Here is a 21209-nt window from a genome sequence, read left to right as displayed (position 1 = left end):
GCCTCTGTCAACGTCCTGGTACCCAGCTGCAAGATCTACAATGACGCCAGCTGCGACATCTCCGCTGACGGGCAGCTCCTGGCCGTCTTCATTCCCAGCAGCCAGCGGGGCTTCCCAGATGAGGGCATGCTGGCCGTCTACTCATTGGCTCCACACAACCTGGGAGAGATGCTCTACACTAAGAGATTTGGTGGGTAGCCCCAAGGCGGTACCTTGGGAGGCTCTTTAGGTCCGGAGGGATGTTTGTCTCGCTGTGTCCTGTTCCAGGCAGTTGGATCCTGTTTTCTGTGGGTACCTATGAAATGGATGGCAAGGTTGGTGTTTGTGGCCCAGGTAGTCGAGAGGTTCTGCTTAGAGGCTTGTCAGCTTAGAAAAGTTTCAGCAGCAGGCAGCATTGTGTTGCATAGCCAAAGCCGCCAGGAGCAGATATTCATAATAAAGAGCAAATTCATAATAAACAGCATCCTGATGTTTCTGTGGTTAAATTGACTCTTTCTGGCTGGCAACTATTCTGATAGGGCCTTAAAGTCTCTCCCATGTTCTGACATTATCCTATTTCATTCAGATCAGATTTAATCACAGCCTCATACACCAAATGCACATTGATGGGTGCTCAATTTTTTCTGCAGCTGTATGTACAAATAAATATTAAATTACTTTTTTATTGGTCATGGGTAATCCATTTTGATTCAAACAAATGACCTTTGCATCACCATTTTGGTTTTTATGAAATTTGGCATCAGAATTATACATACATTCCAGAGCTGAGAAATGTTTTGTGTTTTTTTTTTTTTTTTTTTATGATACAGCACCTATTCTAAAGAGCAGGTAGCAAAAAATGTCAATTCAGAGTGTTTTCTTAAGAGCTGTAGCTTTTCTTTACAATTACAGCTGCATGGCTCAACTGTAGCTCGGAAAGTTCAAAAAGTTCTTTTTCAGGGCTTGGTAACAAGTCAGTTGTTATATTAAGTCTTGGCTTAGGCAAATTGTGCATCTTTCTTCTTCGCAAACAGCCTCAGTCATGTGTTAGCTGGCTGTGACTGTGGAATCTTACGTTTCTTGCAGTAACTTTTAAACTTTTCAGTGCTGCTAATTTTCCATTTTTAATAATGAGTCTAAAACGTAGTGTTCCCAGTGTGTACAGTAGTAACTTTGTATATACAGGGGCATAATTTAGATGGCTTGTATATTATATTAAAAGGTCTTGATAGGAAAAATAATTTTACAGGCAATATGTACAGTACTATTTGTTTATGAATTGGTAATTAGACTCCTTATTTTGTTGCTCAGGCTAGCAGACTAGGTTGAGGTCAGGGGTGCCCAAGTATTATTCACAATTTTTTATGTTTGCAGGCGTCTCACGCCCCTAACCCTCTCGAATGTGAAGGGGTGGCTGTATTCTTTATTTCTGTAAAAACAAAAAAATGTTATTCAATGAAAGCTGAAAATGTGCTCTTTCTGAGCTTTCCAACAAGCTGTAGTTGAGCCATGTATCTGTAATAGTAAAAACATTACAGCTCATAGGAATACACTCTGAATTGTCCTTTTTTGCACTCACTCTCTGAGCCCTGAAAGGTATTTGAAATTTACATGCCAAATTTTTCCAAAATCAAAAATTGCGAAACAAAACATTTTCTTGGAAAATTGTTGAATTGGAGTGACACATAATATATTCCTGGTGGCTATAATGAATCCTAGTTGTTTTAGTTGAACCTGCCTATAAAGTAGCTGTTGGGGCGATATGGCCATCTGCTCGCTGAACCACCACTCCCCCCCCCCCCCCAGGTCCCAACGCCATTTCCGTCAGCCTGTCGCCCATGGGCCGCTACGTGATGGTGGGCTTGGCGTCCCGTCGCATTCTGCTGCACCCCACCCCTGACCACATGGTCGCCCAGGTGTTCCGCCTTCAACAGCCTCACGGTGGTGACGCATCAATGCGGGTAAGTCAACTTTACGAAGCTTCTAAAATGGGGAAAACAGCAGAATGGTCTTATTTTAATTACAACAATGACCCCCTTTTGCACTGGTATTAGTTTGATCCAATTTTAATCTTAGCAAACCATTTGCATAGCACTTTGGCCTCTAATACTAAACTTTGTGGGATGATAACTCCTCCATCATCAGGATGTGGCTTCAGTGGTCATCTGGGTGAAAATGTGAAGGTTATTTTGCATGTATTACTTTGTGACACTCATGAAACCATTGTGCAGCTTCAGTGGTTCATTGACTCGAGGTACAGTACAGTACCGTATGGTCAATATATACACTCCTGTGTAAAATTTGGAAATTTGGGCTGACGAGGGTATCCATGAACAACTGGACGCAACACACAAAAACTCGAGATATTTGGTAGAACACGGGATGAAAATCGCTGTTTTGCGTACTTGATAAATCTATAAGAAGGACGTGTGTCATTATGCCCAAAACTAACTCTTAATAATATAACTCCTAATATGCCCGGGACTCTTAAACATTTCTGATTTGGAAAGATACTGAGTGAAGAGTAACTTTCACAGCCGTGTTCACTCGTTGGTATTCACTTGATGGCATTGATACAACTGCCTTTTGGCTGCTATTATATTATGAGTTCCTGGAAGATAGTTCCTAAGCCTCTTTTTTTTTTTTTGAAGTCCTTACTCTGAAATAGGTACTTTTTGCTTGACCAGGAGCTACTAGCTGTGGATGGGACAGATGGGATTATTTTTGTATCTCAGTTGCATTAAATGCATGAATGAATACCTTCTTTGCTTGGGTTTCCATATTTTTTGTCTGATATCATCAGTTTTGCAGTGAAACTTGCTAGTGCTTATTAGCAGAATAAAGTTCACATCATTTGTTTTATTCTGTGGACAATGAAAGATGAATTATAAACATTTTGTCGGCCATATAAATAAAATGCTATGTTCCTTTTTGAACGAATACGTGACCCAATTTGTCCCGTATTTTCAGACAACACGACCGATCTCCCCCAATAACTAACAAAATGAGTTGCTCATCCTCCATTGTTTTGGGTGGTTTCTTATGAAATTACATGTGAGGTTTCATCTATGAGCTTTTTGCATCTCCCATGCTTGTAGCATAAACATCACAGTTCCTGTCATACGGCAGGAAAGCAACCTACAAAAATGATCAGAAACTGCAAAAGTTCCCAGTTGAGACAGCCCAGAAACCTGGAACCAGGAACTAGGTCCCTGAACTTCAGTGGGAAAGTGCCTATTATCGCAAAAGTGCTTTTTAATCTTTTTTTATTCCTAAGTTTCTAAAGTTTTAGGTTTAATCATCACTTTGATCAATAACTGTGCACTTCTGAACTCCGTTTACAACAAATGCAAACAAATAATAGATAAAATTGGTTGTCTTGCCACCTGTTTTACAAATGTCAGGTTTGCAAAATTGGTCCATATTGGCTTTTTTTTTGGTTGTTTTTTTTTTTTGCCAAGTTAGCTAACTGGTTAGTTAAGATCAATTAAGTTTTTAGTTCAAGATCTATTCACTAAGTTGAGATCCATTGAGACAGGTAATTAACAAAGAAGTGAGATATACAGACAGCGCTGAGATGTTATGCAGGCTGAAATTGCTTTGTTTGTTGTACTGTTGCAGTCTCCGAATATGCAGGAAGTCACACTCTCCTCCTCATTCACTTGGCAGCATGACTTGGCTGGTGTTAGGATGATGGCCTTGCTAAAGGGTCAGTCATCGTTCAGTTAGAGAGGTGTCAGCCTATCCTGGGTCAGACTGGGTCTGACCTGGAACATTGCATGTATCTCTCATTTCTCTTTGAAGTTGCATTGCTGCAGAGTCCTAAGCAATATTTAGTGTCTATCCATGATGGCTGGCATCCTCCCTCGCCTTGCCATACGAGGCACCTGTGGGCATTCAGAATTCTGGCTCAGGAATCTGAGTGTGAGGCTTTTAATCATATTTAAAATTGCCTTGTATTTTTGCTGCAATTGAGGTAGCGTCCTTGTGTGTCTGCAGAGCCGCCCCCACAGCTTTGCTGGCCTGTCCGTTTAAGCCTGTTTCCATGGAGAGGCCCTGGTCAGCGGGCTTCTCTTTGGTCAGCTTCTGTCTCTGCTTGGCCTCTCTGAAAGGAGACGCTCTGCCCGCGTGAATTTGGTTTGTGCCTGACAAAAGCATAGAAAATCCATATTTGGAAGTCCGAGCAACCTGGACGGTTAGCAGTTTGTTGTTCACGATGATGTGGGTGAACCCTCTGGGCTTTATTGGGCTTCCAGTCCATTTCACAGCCGAGTGACACTCTCATTCATTGCTGGTGACCTAATTAATCCATGCATGTTTGAAGTGCTGTATTTTTACACGTCCAGGGTGTATGCATGTGGGTTTTCTGTTGTCTTGGTTGCATCTTTTCCACTTATTTGAACCCCATACCTCCCGGACATTTACCTACATAGTGTATTGGACCAGGTATTGCCCAGAATTTCTCTTATCTTTTCATTCTTGGTGTTTCGCACCTGTGTAGTGTTACCTTGTTCTCTCCCTGATGTTTCCAGAGGATATCTAGTACCTGTTCGCAGCATGGAGCTCTGCTCCAGCACTCTCATGTCTGCCTGGTGACAGAAGAGCCTAATCTCGTGTGTCGAACAACAGCCACATCTCTCTATGCTGGAGTGTTCTGTATTTCCCCCAGAACTTTCATCCTGTATGAATGATGTCTTTGGCCACCAGCATTATGTTTCCTATTACTGTATTTATGTACTTATTCATAAAGTGGAGTGTTGTTTTTGCATCTCAACGTTGTCTTGGTGAGGGGGTGGCTTTTATGAAGCAAAGATCCATGTTTACATAGTCATAGTCCTACACTAGATCACAGCTGAACAGGAAGTGGACCTACTCAGAAAGCTCCCTGCAGTGCTCTGCCGTCTAGATCAGCCGCCTCCTGATCTAACCCTTGGCCTCGGGACCTTGGGGCAGCAGGGAGGAGGGAGTGGTGTGCCTAGGACCATTGCCAGTTTTCCGAACAGAAAATGCTGGACCGCCGTGCAGTCTGGTCTTTGCTCATGAACCCAGCCTGATTCTCTGTTGCCATGGCAGCCGTCGGACAGTGCCACTTTCTAGTGGTAGTTGGTACCTGATACTGAGTTTTTATGTTGTTCACCCAACTGTATTTACTTAAATGCAGAATTGTGGGGAAATGACAAGGGGTAACGTAATATTGATAAGTGGAAAACTTGACCGTTATTGATCCATCTTGTTTCTGTGCTGTCTTTCTTGTTTTCCCATCCTATTTCCACCTACGTAATTTTCATCCTTTCTTTTTAAAAGTCATTCAGTTCCTTCATTAAGTCCTTTCTTCCTGTCCTCGGTGTAACCTGTTCTGCAGCACTGTAGTCACTGTCATCAGTTCATTAGTATCTTACTTCTTATTATTTAGTTCCAGTATAGTACAGTACGAGTCAGAAGTCTGGACACACCAACTGAAAATATATAAATATATTTTTTTGTTTTACAATAACAACCCTAAGCAAGCGAAGCTTGAGGTAATGCAGTAATTGTCATCTTGTGATTAAGGAAAGACATGGAGTGCTGTGACACACAAACTGCCCCCCACAATCCCCCTGATCTGAACGCTATACAGCGGGTTTGGGTTGAGTTGGATTGAAGAGTAACAGCAACATAGCTAACTTGTGCCCCATGGAAACTCCTTCAGGACTGTTGAAGACGCATTCCTGCTGGTTTCAGCTGGAAGCTGGTTAAAAGAATGCAGTGCTGTCATCAAAGCAAAAGGGGACTGTTTTGATAAATCTAAAATGAAAAAATTTGGTTGTTGCAATACTTGATACGTATTACTTAATTGTCTCAAGGCTTTTTAATAAAGTGAATAACACCACTAAAATAGACATGCATTAGAAGCTGGTGTGTCCAGGCCTTTCACTGGTTCTGTACCTTAAGTCATTTTTAATTATTAATATGCTAGCTTCTCTGTCTTTTCATTACTCTCAATGCTGCAGTTTTGTTACACGTTTGCTGCCATTTCCACGTTGCCCTAATCATGTCTCTTCCTTTCTCAGAGAGTCTTCAATGTGGTTTATCCGATGGCCCCAGACCAGCGCAGACATGTCAGTATTAATTCAGCCAGATGGCTCCCAGAACCCGGCCTTGGCTTGGCTTATGGGACCAACAAAGGCGACTTGGTCATCTGTAGGCCTGTGTAAGTCCATCTCTCTCTGTGCAAAATGCCAACAGAAAGTGCGGGTGATAGGGTGGGCTGAGGTGGTCCATCTGGGGGTCTTTGTCTGGGGGTGTAAACTTGGTTTCCCACTGGTCTTGTCATTATCCCAGTGAGTGATAAAACCCTTCCGTCATTTTTCTACAAGATCAGTTGTTCTCTGTTCTTCTCTGTTCGGATACTATGGACCTGGTCCTGGCTCCTGAAGGGTTCAGTCTGCACAGTACTGCACAGTTCTGAGCTGGGCCTTGACATTTTAAAGTTTCAGTCATGTCATAACTTGACAGATGCCTCACTCTTTAATGTGACAGCAGGAACTAGAATGTATTTAGTTGCTGATGCACATGCTGGATCTGCACTTCTGCTGTTCAGATTTGCACTTTTTTTTTAAACAGTCTGCTGCTGCTTACGGCAGTAAGTGGCACAAATACCAGAGAAACCATAATGATCTGCACTTGGACTCATGGTTCTGCCTGCTGCTTTTGATCTGTGGCCCACATGAAGCCACACGCACTTTCTGCCCACTGTGAGATTCCTTATTAGTGTGAAAACACAGGCCTGTGACAGCAAAGACTAATGGTGGAACAAATCATTATGCAGTGAGTTTTAGGGTACTGCAACAAGCTCAGACCAAATTGTGGAGTGTGTGACAACCTGGCGTGCTGAAATGACCTCTCTCTTCCAAGGGACTCCAGGTATGATGGGGATGGCTCCTCGGAGCTCCCGGCCGAACCCATGTTCACCATCAACAACGGCGGCAGTGTGGTTGGCAGCCGGGGAACAGAGCGCCCAGGGTAAGGAGTTGTGAGGGTGGCATCCTGGGGGACGTGTAGCCAGGGATCATGCATCTTTACCTCAGACCATATAAGTGTAGGGTCTCCAGCAGAAATGGGGGCATGTGTGACTCAGCAGATGACCAGAAGGTCGCAGGTTTGAATCCCTGGGCCGGCACACACCTGGCCATGTTGGGTCCCTTAACCTCATTTGCTGCAGGGGTATTGATATTGCAGGGGTATTTTCTATGTATGTCTCATGGAGAACATGATGGGACACATGGGGTGAATGGAGTATCACTATTTTATTGTATAGAGCTTCTACCTTTTTTTTTTTATAGTGCACTGATAGGGATTTTGCACCCTTGGGCAAATTAGTTGAAACAAGTAGTCACACAAACATGCATGTAGGCCAGGGAACCGCTGGTTTGAACAGCCAATAAGGCAGAGAGCACAATGAGTGCATGAACAGAGGAGGCACTGTGCCCAGAGACTGGCTGGCCTGCTTGGCTGGTATGACTACTTCGGTCGTCCTTGTATGTTTAAGTGAATGCTCTGGGGTTCGGGCGGCTCCTTGTGCTGTCGTGGGGTTGTCTCTGGGTTCTCTAGTTTTCCCCCACAGTCCAATAACATGCTACGGTTAATTGGAGTTGCCAGTTTCCCCACAGGCATGAATGGTGTCTGTGCCCTGTGATGGAATGTCACCCTTATCCTGGGTTATTCCTAGGGATGCTCATTTCGATTAATTTTCCCAACCGACAACCGCTGTTCGTTAACCGAACATTAACCGTTAACTGATTAGATCAGAATATTAAATTCCTCTGGGGTCGGCGGTCCCGCCGGTGGGATCTGACAGAAATTTCGCCAAACCATTTAAATAACTCTGCGAGGTTTTATCATATACACATTTAAAAAACACCCTCAGAAACCTTGGACGGTCTACTTTTCAAATATATATATATAGGTAGAAACTAAATATATTTTTATAGCTTCGTGATACGAATAGAAAGAACAAGAGTGACTGACTTAAGCGTCTGCGTCTCGAAGCAGCTCTGATCGCCTTCCCACTTGCAAATTGCGCTATTCGCATGATAACAACATGATAATCCGACAGTTAGTATTGGATAAAGAAATATGTGAATACGCCCATTGTAATCGAAATAAAACAAGAGCACATGTCTGGGTAGTGTTTACACCGATCGGCTACAATATAGCACACGGATACGTCTCTGCCGCTGAAGCTTTGCGCCAATGTTTCCATTTTCAGCAGCAAAGCTCGTACCTGTGTTCATGGCTCAGTGGGCTAAGCCTGTGTGCCTGTAATCACAGTCGCCGATTCAAACCCAGTGTATTTAGAACGTGAAAAGCGATCTTCAGCTGAGATGCCACAAAACTTCATACTACTACTAATAATTAAAATATATATAAAAACATTTTAAACCGTTTAACTGATAGTAATATTCGGTCAAAATTAATTATTTCGGTTAACTGTTAAACGGTCAAAAGGAGCATCCCTAGTTATTCCCATACAATTTTTATCAATCCATCAGATCCTAAATCGAGACCTAAGGCGACAAGTATGAATTAATGTGACTGTGATGTCTGTCTTAACTGTGGTAAATCCTTTTGCATATAAATGCAACAACTTGTTTCAATTAATTTGCACAAGGGTTTATTTAATTATAGTTATTAGTAATTCATTTTAGTCTAATTACAGTATACCCGAAACGTATCATATAACTGAAACTGCAAACGTCCAAAAAATAACCTAAATTTTTTCCTCTCCGTTGAACAAGGACAAGCAGGGCAAACTGGAGGTCAGACAGGGACATGGGCCTGATGAACGCCATTGGTCTACAGCCTCGCCATCCCACCCCCACTGTGACATCACAGGGCACACAAACACCCACTGTGCAGCTGCAGAATGCCGAGACGCAGACAGACCACGATCTCCAGGAGACCAGTGCCAGCCAGGCCTCTGAAGGTTGGGGCTTCCTCCGGCGCTCTGCCTCTAGGCTGTACACAGTGATTACCTGTCATCCCTCTGATTACTAACTCCCTGGGTGTATTTTGACACTTCAGTCTTATAAGATAACTCAAATTATTTGATTGAACTTTTTCAAACTTTGCAGAGGCATTGTAAGGGTGATAAATTGTAACTGGTTAAATTTTGAGACAAATCACCCCAAAAATGAAGCAGCACTGCATAGTGCAGTGAGGATTAGTGTTTGCACCTGTCCGTTATATTGCGTGATGGCACAGTTTTGAAAAATAAAATGCTGTGTCTATCTTGTTTGGTACTTGGTCGGTTCTGCCTGCATGATTATGAGCCTGATAAATTATTGTGGGCACATTAAACTAGAGCAAAATTTAGTATAGATCCCTTATTTCAATACCTCTGGATCCTGTTCCTGGTGCCCCCCCCCCTGCCAGAATGTTGTCATTCCAACACGTACTGCTTTCAACCTGCCACATTTGTTATTAGCCTATTAAGGACCATATAAGCCTGATTAACGGAGGGCAGGAATGGAAACATTCTGGCCAAGAACAAGATTGAGAACCACTGCTTTATATGTAAATTACATTTCCGGAACCAAATGGCACAATGTGATAACTTGTTATTTTGGTGATGTGGGGACTAAAGGGGAAACTCAGGTTTATAAAAAAAAAATATCTGACAGCAATCAAAAAACAAAAATAAAATGCCAAAAGTATTTTGTTTGGTTACTTATGGTAAAGGTGACGGTTAGGTAGGAGTTAAGGTTGTCATATTTGGGATTAGGGTTTTCCCCATAGCAATGAATGGACAGTCCCTACGAAAATGTGAAAACAAATGGTGTGTGTGTGTGTGTGTGTGTGTGTGTGTGTGTGTGTGTGTGTGTAAACACACACGTACAGTGATTTGCCATAACTTTAAAACTACTGACAGGTGGCTGTTACAATGTCACCTGTCACGGGTGCCATCATATATTAGGCAAGCAGTTAGTTCATGATGGAAGCCGGAGCATGTTGGAAGTAGGAACAAAGGGCGGCAAGCATAAGGATCTGAGTGACTTTGAAAAGGTCCAAATTGTGATGGCTAGACAACTGGGTCAGAGCATCTCCAAAACGGGAGGTCTTGTGGGGGTGTTCACCGTATGCCATAGTCAGGACCTACCAAAAGTGGTCCAAGCATGGTCAGAACTGGAACATGGAGCAATGGAAGAAGGTGGCCTGGCACCTGTCAAAACATGGTTGCAGACCAAGTATATCACTTCAAGGCAAAGGTAGCCTTTGTTCACATCTCGCATTGACGTGTATTGGCCACTCGGCACCCTCTTCAGCAGATCATGGTTTTTCCCTCCTCCACTCTGTGGGAACTCACCATAAGCCTTGCTGTTTCAGGGATTCTCGGACTCCGTCGTCTGGTCATAATGATTTGACCTTATAAAGCTAACTGTGAACTATCAGTACTCAATGTTAATTTGCTGTCTAATACATCCCAGACCTTGACACGCACCATATTTATGAGGAAGTTAATATCTGCTTCATATGGGGCTGGTCATAATGTCGGGTCATCGGTGTGTATTATTCCCTACGAATGTCAAATCCTCATTTAGTACTATAATGGGGTGTGATGTGGTGGAATTGTTGCCAGATTAGTCAGAGCACTTAAGAGTGGCACCTATTGCTATAAATGGCCCACCTGCCATTTGGTTGGCCTGACAGCCCTTGACCCTCTGATAGTCTTATTACCCGTATAACCACACCCACCCTTTTAACCAGTATGTCTTCATTCTTGTAGCGCCGGGACGACCTGGCGGCCCATTTGTCAGTACCAGCAGAGGAAGGAGCTCCGAGGTGGTGCCCCCCCCCACACTGCAGCCGGACGGAGGTACTGCAGATGCCTCTGTGGACGCTGCTGTAGAGGCCAGCACGGGCACGAGTGGCTCAGGTATCAGCCGCCCCCCATGGCTCCTCTCCCATGATGTTCTAGCACATACACCCCCAGTGCACCCCCAGTGCACCCCCAGCTCCACAGATGCCTTATTGTCCTGCCTTAAAACAATCATTTTTTTTATTCAGTTCTAACTAGTCATATCATGTCTGGGCAAATGGATCAGGTCGTGTCATTTCTGTACTTCCATGGTTTTAGGAATGTGACTACTATTCCATTCACTGAAGATCTTAGTGTTTGTATAGCTGATCTGTTTGTTCCTTTCAGATTTTTTTTTTGGTTTTATTTGATATTTTTTGGTTTAATGCCCTTTAAAAACCCTCCATTTGTCCTTGCAACTTCATTTTGTTATACTAACTTAGGCCTGTGTGACATGATATTATTAGTAATAGACGATATCAGACTAGTAACCTGGTGTCAATATCTGACTAACCAGCGACTATCACCTTTGAGGCTTAGGCTACACACAAACCAAAACAGAACGATTTATGACTTGACTTTCAGTTACCCTTCTAGCCGACGTCTCCGATGCAGTTAAAAAAATGCCTATTATAGTGCAGCATTTAACAGGCATTCTTCATTGCAGTAATAGAATGTTATTCTAAATAGCCGCATTACCGCTTATTCAAATCGGACTCGCATGGTAATTTTTATGAACAATGCGATCCAGATACATCCCCATCAGCACCATAAAAGGGGGGGGATGTGGCCAGGTGTCAATGGCTCATACATACACATGAGAGCTCCTACATATTCAATGGAAGGAGACCAGAAATAGTGACATGAGTTCGGTTTTTCTTATTTATTTATCCAACTGAATGTTGCAACTACACCATTTATTCATCTTCATGTAGCCAAGACTTTGGTGATCAGATATCTGGGATCAAAACAAACTGCCAGCATTGCTTACTATGTACTTTTATGTATCTGCAAGTGTTACAAACTGCATTTTGCAATGTCTATGCTTTGATGTCAGATTACAAACTTAACATAAATCTGACATATTTACAATATACATTCAAATTAAGATGAGTGTAATGCCAAAACAAATATATAAGAAATCATTTATTTGCCATGAATTAAGTTTATCACCTATGGCCACCTATGGCCATGAGTTCTTTGAACTAATATTGAAGTAATTATTTGGTTGAACAGCCTCCAGACCCGTTAGAATCTTATATTACCTGGATTATGTCCCTCCTTAGTCTCCTTTGCTCGAGGCTGAACAGATTCAGCTCAGCAAACCTCTTCTCATAAGACATTCCTCTAAGACCAGGAATCATTCTTGTAGCCCTACATTGAACCCTTTCTAAGGCAGCAATATCCTTTTTAAGGTAAGGTCCAAACCTGCACACACTATTCTAGGTGGGGTCTTACCAAGGAATTGTATAATCGTAGCATCCCCTCCCTAGACTCCACACACCTAGAGATGTAACCCATAATATGGGTGTTATATTAGCATGCTTCCAATCAAAAAGTACCATACCAGCAGATAAGCATTTATGAAATAGTAAAGTTAAAGCAAATAATATCCCTAATCTGTTTTAAAACTACAGGTAAGATGCCATCAGGGCCCTGTGATTTATTTATTTTGAGCTTAGCTAAGCTTTGTAGCACATCAGCTTCAGTTATACATATATTAGTCATCGACGATGCTGGATTAAAAGTCATTTATGTTACTTGTACACACAGTCTACTACGCAGATTAACAGTGTGCTCCAGAAAATTTGATCATCACATTGTCCCGACCCCAAACTGGAATTTACGGTAGACTGTGTGTTAATCTTATTAATGTTTTAATGTATTATTATCATTATTATTATTTTATTGATGTTTCAATAGGCAGGATAGTCAGATGTCAAGGAAATATGGATTCATAGCAGGTGGAAAGATGTTACACAGTTCAGTGACTAAGAAAAAGAATCACCTAAAGATGTCCACAGAGCATTTTGAAAACTTAATAGAAAGGCCTTCGGTGTAAGTAACATGGGTGTCTCAGCCCTCTAGCGCCATTCAAAAGGGCAAAAATGTCCTGGAGAAATGGGTGTGGTGGGGTCAGGTGGGGGATTGCGATTGACGTACAGCCCCTCTGAGTGTCTCCATCACTCTTCCTCTGCCCGGCCAGGTGAGGGCACGGAGTACAGTGCCAGCGAGTACGGCACAGGGGAGGATGCCCTGTCCAGGATCCGCCGGCTCATCGCAGAGGGCGGCATGACAGCTGTGGTCCAGAGAGAGCAGAGCACCACCATGGCATCCATGGGGGGCTTCGGCAACAACATCATCGTCAGCCACCGCATACACCGTGGCTCGCAGACCGGCACCGAGCCCGCTGGGGGAGGCCGGCCCGGGCTCGAGGACGGAGCCTGTGCCATGCCGCCAGGCCAGGGGCCCTTACGTGTGCTCTCCCAGGCCTTGCGCTTGACTCATGGGAGCCCCAGCCATGACCGCCGCTCTCCGGAGCGCTTTCCCCAGCTCACCCCCACCTATGGCCCTGAAGCTGCAAGGGGTGAGGTGCAGGGGTCCCACGGTACTGACAGTGTCTTTGAGAGCAGTCCAGAGCTTCGCCCGTCTCCCTCCGCCTTCTCCACCGACGGCTCCTCCCCCAGCAACGACCGCAGCATCGGCAGTTACCCCGACGTGCCACATGGCAGGTAGAATGGCATGCAGTTACTAACAGTGCCCAGGAAGTCAGAGAGGCACACCAGTTCATAGGGTACAGGCTGCGCCGCGCTCCACCGGGGTTGTGGAGGGACTTGCACTAAAGACTGGCTGGCAGTGTTACACAGGAATATTCTGGCAGGTGATGTCCGCTCCTCCATCAACCTTATTTGTTTACGTAGAGGTGCTGAATTTCCTTTTCTCGCCCCCTCCAAAAAAAGTTTTAAAAATGGACAGAAGTCCACTACCACTCCTCCATCTGTTACTTTTTCGAGCACTAGGGTATTTATTCAGGTTTACTTACATTGCACTTAATCGTAGAGTTTGACTGTCACCCAACTGAGAACAAGAACCTTGTACTACAGTCATTCCAACTTAGCTTGTACTTGAATTGTCCTGTTATTGCGGTACCAGTACTGGGTTTGTCTATTCATTCACGTGGGCTTGAAGAAACGTGAACCCCATCCAAAGTGCCATGAGTATGTCACCACCATATTCAAGTGTTACGCAGTCAGTGCCATGTTGATGCATACTTTTTGTGTTTTACTTTTCTTGTTTTTGACAAATCTAATAATGCCAGCCTATCAGCTGTGATGTGACATGTTCCTTGGAGTGTAGGAGGAAAAAAGAAAATCCCAGCTTGAAATCCTCTCATTGTACAGTTTAAATCTACTGGCAGCATCTGGCTTTTTTTTCGTTGCCCACTTTTATCCCATTTGATAGGAGGAGCATTGGGCATTTGAGTGAACCAATAGCGAAGAGTCTACTTCAATTCCCATTTATTGCTGTGAATTTTGAGGAAGTAATCTAGCAGGCCCATGTTGACCGTGACAACTAATTTGTGTTGGTCATTCATTTCAGTCTCTTTCTCTGATATTTGTATTGCACATTTTACAGGTGATCACTGTCTGTGCAATAACAAAATCTATTCATTATTCAAAGGAAAAAACAATCTGTCAGGACGTGGATTAAATCACCGTCATTCCTGTCCAGTGCACTAGTACTTTTTATGGACCACTGGTCCTTTAGTGAAGGTTGGTATCAGGAATCAGCCTGCTCTGCTCTGTCCTCTTTTTTTTCCACTCATCCGTGTTCGGCAGAGGTCTGGTTGCAGATGCTCAGTGTCATGGCCGCTGGTCCTTAACCAAAAGCTTTGACATAGACTGGGCCCCAGATACAAGGTTGTTACCACTAGAACTTAGCAAAGGACTCAGGGTTTTCAGAAGTGTTCCATAGATAGGGGGTCCAGTCCTTCAGCCAAGAAGCACTGAAGAAGCCAGAGGTGAGGCAGTGTGTATATGCCTATGTGAGTGTGTGTGTGGTCTGGGAATGTGATTCTGAACAGCAGTTTAACGTAGCATCTGAACCTTAGCCTTGGTCGGGGATTTGTGAGGGCTGAAGGATAGCTATGGTCTACATGAAAACTGTGTCTATGACGAGATAAAGAATCCTTGTTGAACCATACAGCAAGTAAAACTTGAATCGATCAGCATTCGCTGTGACAGACCACCGTTCAGCCAAACGATAGATGGAGGCGGTCGCGCCATGTAGTGGGACTCTTCCTCAGGCTGCCTCTCTCCAGAGGAAGCCTGGTTAGCTTTGGCTCCTATTCACATGCAGAGTCCAGTTACCCCAAGAACCCCATCCTCCCATCTTCCCCAACTACCTGGTGTAGCCAGGCTCTGTTACCTCATCCCTTCAACAAGGACCACAAACTTGAAAATCCCTTTGGTCATTTCCAGAACAAAATGTGATGCACTGATTAGAGATGTGAAACTTCTGACACCAGTGAGTATGCTAACATGGCAAGTAACACCATCATTTTAATACTATAATTATTTTTAAAGGACATGTATGTTCAGCTGTCCATTGCAGAAGCACATCATTTTACATGACAGAAAGTAACACAGATCTGTTGCATTGTCTGTTTCCGTTTGGTTGTCATGCTGGTTGTTGTACCATAAAAAAATAATGTACTGCGAATTGTGCAATTTCTGCTTCTGGGCATTTCAGAAGACTGAGTGAGCCACCACTGGTGGGTTTGGTGAGGACTCAAGCAGACAGCATCCCGCAGGCACATGAAACGGTAGCCTTTCCTGAACAGAGAAGTTTAAAGGTTAGTTGGGGGAACAGAAGGCTTCGGAACTCAACATGGTGGCATATGGGCTGTGACCAAGGGGCATCCCATTGGTGTGACTGGTCATGTGTACCAAGCACCTCCCGATTGTTGTTTAGATGGTTGTCGCTGTGTTTGTTTTTCCTTTAATGCTGTAAGCCCCTTCCCAGACATGATCTAATTTTCCTAGTTGCCGGAACCACGCCACCCCTAGCTAAAAGAGTACATCTTTGTACATAACCTACATGTGCATGTCTACACAAACACAAAAGAAAGCTGTCTTATCAAGCGGGTGGTTTTTTATAACTGCCAGAATGAACTGTAACGTTTGTTCACTACAATTACTGTATCTTTCATTTAATTTTTCCCCCTTCATTTGTTTGGAGAGAGCGTATAAGACTGGGAGGAGATGGAAGAGGGGAAATGTGTTCTTGACCAGTGACCAATACTCAACGTGAAACTCTTGTACTGTAGAACTTGAGTAGGATAGTCGAGTACTAACTTGAAGATGTTTATTACCTGGAAAAATATTTTGTGTATGTAATGCCTATATCAGGACTCAAATTCAGTATCTGGGAATCTCCAATGCATGACTTAAAAATCACATAGAAAAAAATTAGCAGACTTGGAAATCAGAGTGTTGTTTGTAAAAAAATACAAAATTTATTATGAATTCTTGGTGAACGTTCCGCTGGCAGGGTTAAATTTCCATGTGAATCCTGATTTGAAATGCCCGTGGGGCCATCCGTAAATCGAGGTGTGATACCCCAGGCCTATCTTTAACAGTGCCTGAATTTTACAACGTTTCCTCCAAAGGGTCTTAGCCAGCAATGGGCATTTCTATTCTTGGGGCTTAAAAACAGCAGTACAACCAGTTTCCCTGGGAGCAGTTGCATTGTGCCTTGAGAATGGCGTGAACATGATGGACATGCTGAAAAACCCTGATGATACAGGCTAAAACTGATAATGTATGATATCTGGTATGTCTTCAAATTAATTTTTGGGCTATATTTTAAGTTGAATGTATGTTCATATACCATTGTCAGGATACTATTGTCTTTAATTTCAGTTTAAAAATTAGCAGTGATTCAAAATGTCTGTGCTTTTATATTTTTTATTTTTCATTTGCTTTGTATTTTTTCTTTTGTCTTCACTGAGCATTAAAGCTCAGTAACTGACAATCTCTGTCTGGGAAAAGTATATTTAACCCCCGTTGTGCTTCAGAGAACAGGCATGGAATGAATGCAGTGACTTCCCCTTGTATTTATTTCTTGGTACCCCTTCCCTTTGTAAATAAACATTTTAAAAAGAGTAATAAATTCATCTTTGCTGAAGTGCAACAGGCATTTGCCATCTGTTTACCAAGTTACATTAAGATGGCAGCAGGTCACTGTGATTATGTACAGCTTGCTTTGATTATATTAGCCAAGCCACTTGTTGATACTGCCCTGTTAGCACAATATGATTTGGTTATCACTGCTAATTTCCAAAACCTTGTCTATATGATTTGATTATTTTTTAATTATTATTTTGAATAGCTGAAGTTATGGCTTGAAATCGAATTCATTGTTACTGTCGGAATAGCAAGAATCTGGGTCGTCATTCTCTGAGGTTTTTTTCCAGTGGTTCAAGAAACCAAGGAAGAATGATACTCCTGACACTGCCTGTGAGTACTGAGGCCACTCACAATGGGGATCAGAAACTTGTGTTGGTACTCTAGTTTATGGAAATGAGTGGGAATGAGGCCTTTAGTGTGTGTGTGGTGGGGGGCATATATCAGAGTGAGTACACAATGTAGTCGAAAGAGAACAAGTATTTTTGACACTCTCCTGTGATCATGTTTCATTTGCTAATCTTGTGTAAAGCTCTGTTCAGTCAATGAGTTGCGTTTCTCAGTGGTCTACTGACATCAGTCCTACATACTTGGAAGCTCACTCTCAGCAGACAGCAGTTTTAACTCTGTTGGCCTTCCTAGCCTTAAATGTCTTTTAATTTAAAAGTTTTTGTTTGGAGAACGTGATCCTTGAAAAAGCATACCTCTTTGATTTTATTTTGGAGAACATGTTTACGAGTCACTGATGAAACCATACAAATGGAATACACACCAGGTTGCTTCCACCTTCCAAGTTCTGCCACCATGAAAGGTTTCAAAACAAAACAAAAAAGCAAGGACAAGTTGCTTCTGCATTTTAATGTTAAACTGAGGTCCTAAATCTGTCTAAATGAAAGAGACATAGCATTGTCTTATGTCATTTATTTAAATGTTTCTTTTCTTGTTCATCTGTCATTTTACATGGTTTGCCTTGAATTAACCTGCAGGTAATTAGACTGTGGCTATGCTTTGTTACTTCGCAGCATTGTTGCTACATTGGATTGTTAATTTCATTGTGGTCTGATAGTGATTGGAGGAAGGCAAATTGGCAAATAAATGGAGTCCCTGATGGTTTGTCAGTCTGTTGTGTTGAGAAAACTTACAGCTTTTTTTGGATTATTACCACACGTTGCTAATTGTCTTGAGTCCATTTCCCTTTGTTGGCATTAATTACCTATGTAACCAATCAACAAATAGCCTTTTTTGCTGATTGATTGTCAGTAGAGTCAATATCTTAAGTATTACACACACATTTTCATTCTTCTGCTAATGTTTTCAGTTGTGTCCTTTTAGCATGGTATGTGCGAATTTAAAAATTTTCATTTTTTGTTCGTTTCATAATTAGATTTGCACAACACTCAACTTGAACATGTTTTTAGCTAGGCTTTTGCTAACCACTTTTTATTATGACGGAGCATGTTACTAGGCTTTTGAATCTTGCAGCCGCACACAATTGCTTGTCTAGATCATGTCAGATATCTGTTTTTCGAAACGAGTGGAAATAAAGGCAGACAAGCTGTCATTCAGCTGTTTCTCTACATGCATTTTTTTCTATAAGGCATTCTGTCCATGACAGGTTTTAAATATCTTCTTGTGCATGTAACCTGCTGACTGTATTTGTAGTTTTTTTTTTTTTTTGAAGGAAAATGTGACTTAAGGGTGTTTGTACTGTCTATTTTAGAAGTAAAATGGAGATTAATAAAGTGCTGTGGAAACACCAAAGATCCTATATGATAATGGTTATGAATAATGGAAAAAAATTAAAGAAATGGAAACCCTTAAAGCCTTTTTATTTTTTTCCCCTCCTTTCTCCCCCTCCTGCAAACAAATCAGTAAGATTTGTCTAAAAATATGAGAAATTAGTCACATAAACTTTTTTTTTTTTAAAGGTATGAAGCTTTATATAGCCAATGTCATGATTAATGGTACATTTCCTTCCAATAGACGTCCAGGGCTCAGACATTACTCCAGCTTAGGCTGTTTAAACTTAGGCTGGCACCCTCCGGCACTGCTAGCATGACTAGCATCTCCAAAACCTGGCCACAGGGAATGATTAGGTCCCCAAGTTGGCTATTTCTAGGAGAAGTGCGGCTGGTTGCACTGCCCGTCTCACCAGGCTAGGAATCTGATTCTGTGTGCTGAAGGCCATGGTTCATGGTAGTCGCATTACCATTGGAACCTCAGCTGCTTTGGATTTCCTCACTTCTATATTTCTTTGGATAAAATCATCTGCTTTAACTAAAGGTGATCCACACTATTCACTTCAGGTTAGTGAAACACTTCCCTTGCCTGGATGCTTCCTTGGCTAGATGAAATAGTTTATTTCATAACGAACTGATATTTAATCATACAATTTTAAAGAGATTCAGAAATCTTCAGGGAAAAGGCCTTGAATGTCATCTCCATTTCAACATTTAGGTACCACCTGTGAAAGATTTGCTGTTTCTGAGTTATCAGGCTCGGCGTCTCTGTAATGCCCTAACCAGGAGCGTAGGAATCAGGGGGGATTGGGTGTGTACCCCAAAATTAAAATTTGGCTTTACCTGTCCCCCCTCTAAATAGGTCTTTGCTTTTATATTAATAAGTTGTGCCCACACCCCCCCATACCAAAGTCCCTCCTACACCATTGGCCCCAACACATTGCTTAGCTATACTACCACCGATAAACTGCAGGTTCATTACTCTTGAATGATCTCCATTGAGCTTCATTGTTACTTTTATTGCTGTTAAAGGTGCAGATTGAATTTTTAATTCAACTTTAGGTTGAATAAGCACTTTCATTGTCTAATGTGTGTTTTGTCACTGACTGATCCACAGCCTAGTAGTGAGCTGTGGTACTATGGCAGGGAAGCTGAGCTCAGTCTGTAATAGGCCGTCACATGGACACGAACCCGATTGCCGATTGGGAAAATTCCCTCATTGGCAAAATTTGCCGAGGGGATAGAGCTGGGCGATAGAAACAATATATCAATTTAATATAATAAAACATTTAAACAATAAGAAAATGAGAAACTTAAGTGAGGAACATTGCTTGATCAACCTCACAGAAGCTAACACCATTCTAAGCAGTCGTGGTCGTCTGATGAACAGACAACCTACATCCAGCAAACACACAGCGAGGTTCACTGAGTTAGCTACTCATCTGGTAATATCCGAGTCCAGATGCCATCCTAGTCATTCCATCCAAACTTGTGAATAAACATTTTTTTCATATTAATATAGGTGCCTTATTCAGCTGCCTGTTTAAAATCATTTTATTTACCACTTACCAGTTTAAAAGCATTTAGTTGTGCCATTGTCACTGCGGTTTATGTCCCTCTGGATGCTGACACGGGTGTGGAGCTTGTGGATCTCCTCTATGTCTTAAATGGACTCATTGTGAGTGAGGATATACTATATGGACAAGAGTATTGGGACACCTGGCCATTACACCTACTGGAAGTTTTATGACGTCCCATTCTAAATACGTAAGGATCACTATGGAGTTGGTCCCCCCACTTTGTGGGGAGACCACTTTGAAGTGTGTCTGTTGGAAATTTTGCCCATTCATCCAGAAGATTATTTGAGGTCAGTTGGATGTGAAAACCTGACTCACAATCTCCATTCTAGTTCATCTCAAAGATGTTAGTTGGGGTTGAGGTCAGGGCTCTATGTGGGCCAGTTAAGTTCTTACACATCAAACTCACCCAAACACGTCTCTATGGACCTTGCTTTGTGCACTGGGGTACATTCATGTTAGAAAAGAGTCTTCCCCAAACTATTCCCAGAAATTTGGAAGCATAGAATTGTCCAAAATGTCTTGCTATGCTGAAGCATTAAAAGTTTCCTTCACTGGGGGCTAGCCCAACCCCTGAAAAACAACCCCATACCATTATCCCTCCTCCACCCAACTTTACAGTTGGCACAATGCAGTCAGGCAGGTAACATTCATCTGCCAAATCCAAACTTGTGTATCAGACTGGGAAGCATAATTTGTCACTCCACAGAACACTGCTCCAGAGTCCATTGGCGGCGTGCTTTGCACCACTCCATCCAATGCATAGCATTGCGTTTGGTGATGTGAGGCTTCCATGCAGCTGCTCGGCCATGGAAGCCCATTCCATGAAGCTCCCAGTACACAGTTTTTGTGTTGGGGCTAATGCCAGAGGAAATTTAGAATTCTGCAG

General features: G+C 42.5%; 1 protein-coding gene across 2 annotated transcripts in view; it reads left to right on the top strand.

The window, feature by feature from the left end:
• Positions 1–18826, top strand: part of ambra1a (autophagy/beclin-1 regulator 1a) — a 55841-nt gene extending 37015 nt beyond the window's left edge. The window contains exons 13-19 of one of the 2 annotated variants that reach the window (XM_023817141.2): positions 2–190; positions 1786–1940; positions 6030–6169; positions 6883–6981; positions 8757–8944; positions 10745–10894; positions 13023–18826. In XM_023817141.2, coding sequence (XP_023672909.2) covers positions 2–190; positions 1786–1940; positions 6030–6169; positions 6883–6981; positions 8757–8944; positions 10745–10894; positions 13023–13552 — 1451 coding nt within the window. In that variant the 3' untranslated portion in view covers positions 13553–18826. Of the gene's footprint in view, position 1; positions 191–1785; positions 1941–6029; positions 6170–6873; positions 6982–8756; positions 8945–10744; positions 10895–13022 lie in introns of both variants that reach the window. The other variant, XM_023817139.2, reaches the window with a different exon arrangement.
• Positions 18827–21209: the final 2383 nt, after the last annotated feature.

This window comes from Paramormyrops kingsleyae, chromosome 13 (assembly GCF_048594095.1).
Source record: "Paramormyrops kingsleyae isolate MSU_618 chromosome 13, PKINGS_0.4, whole genome shotgun sequence".
NCBI classification, from domain to species: Eukaryota; Metazoa; Chordata; class Actinopteri; order Osteoglossiformes; family Mormyridae; genus Paramormyrops; species Paramormyrops kingsleyae.
This window is presented reverse-complemented; position numbering and strand designations above follow the sequence as displayed.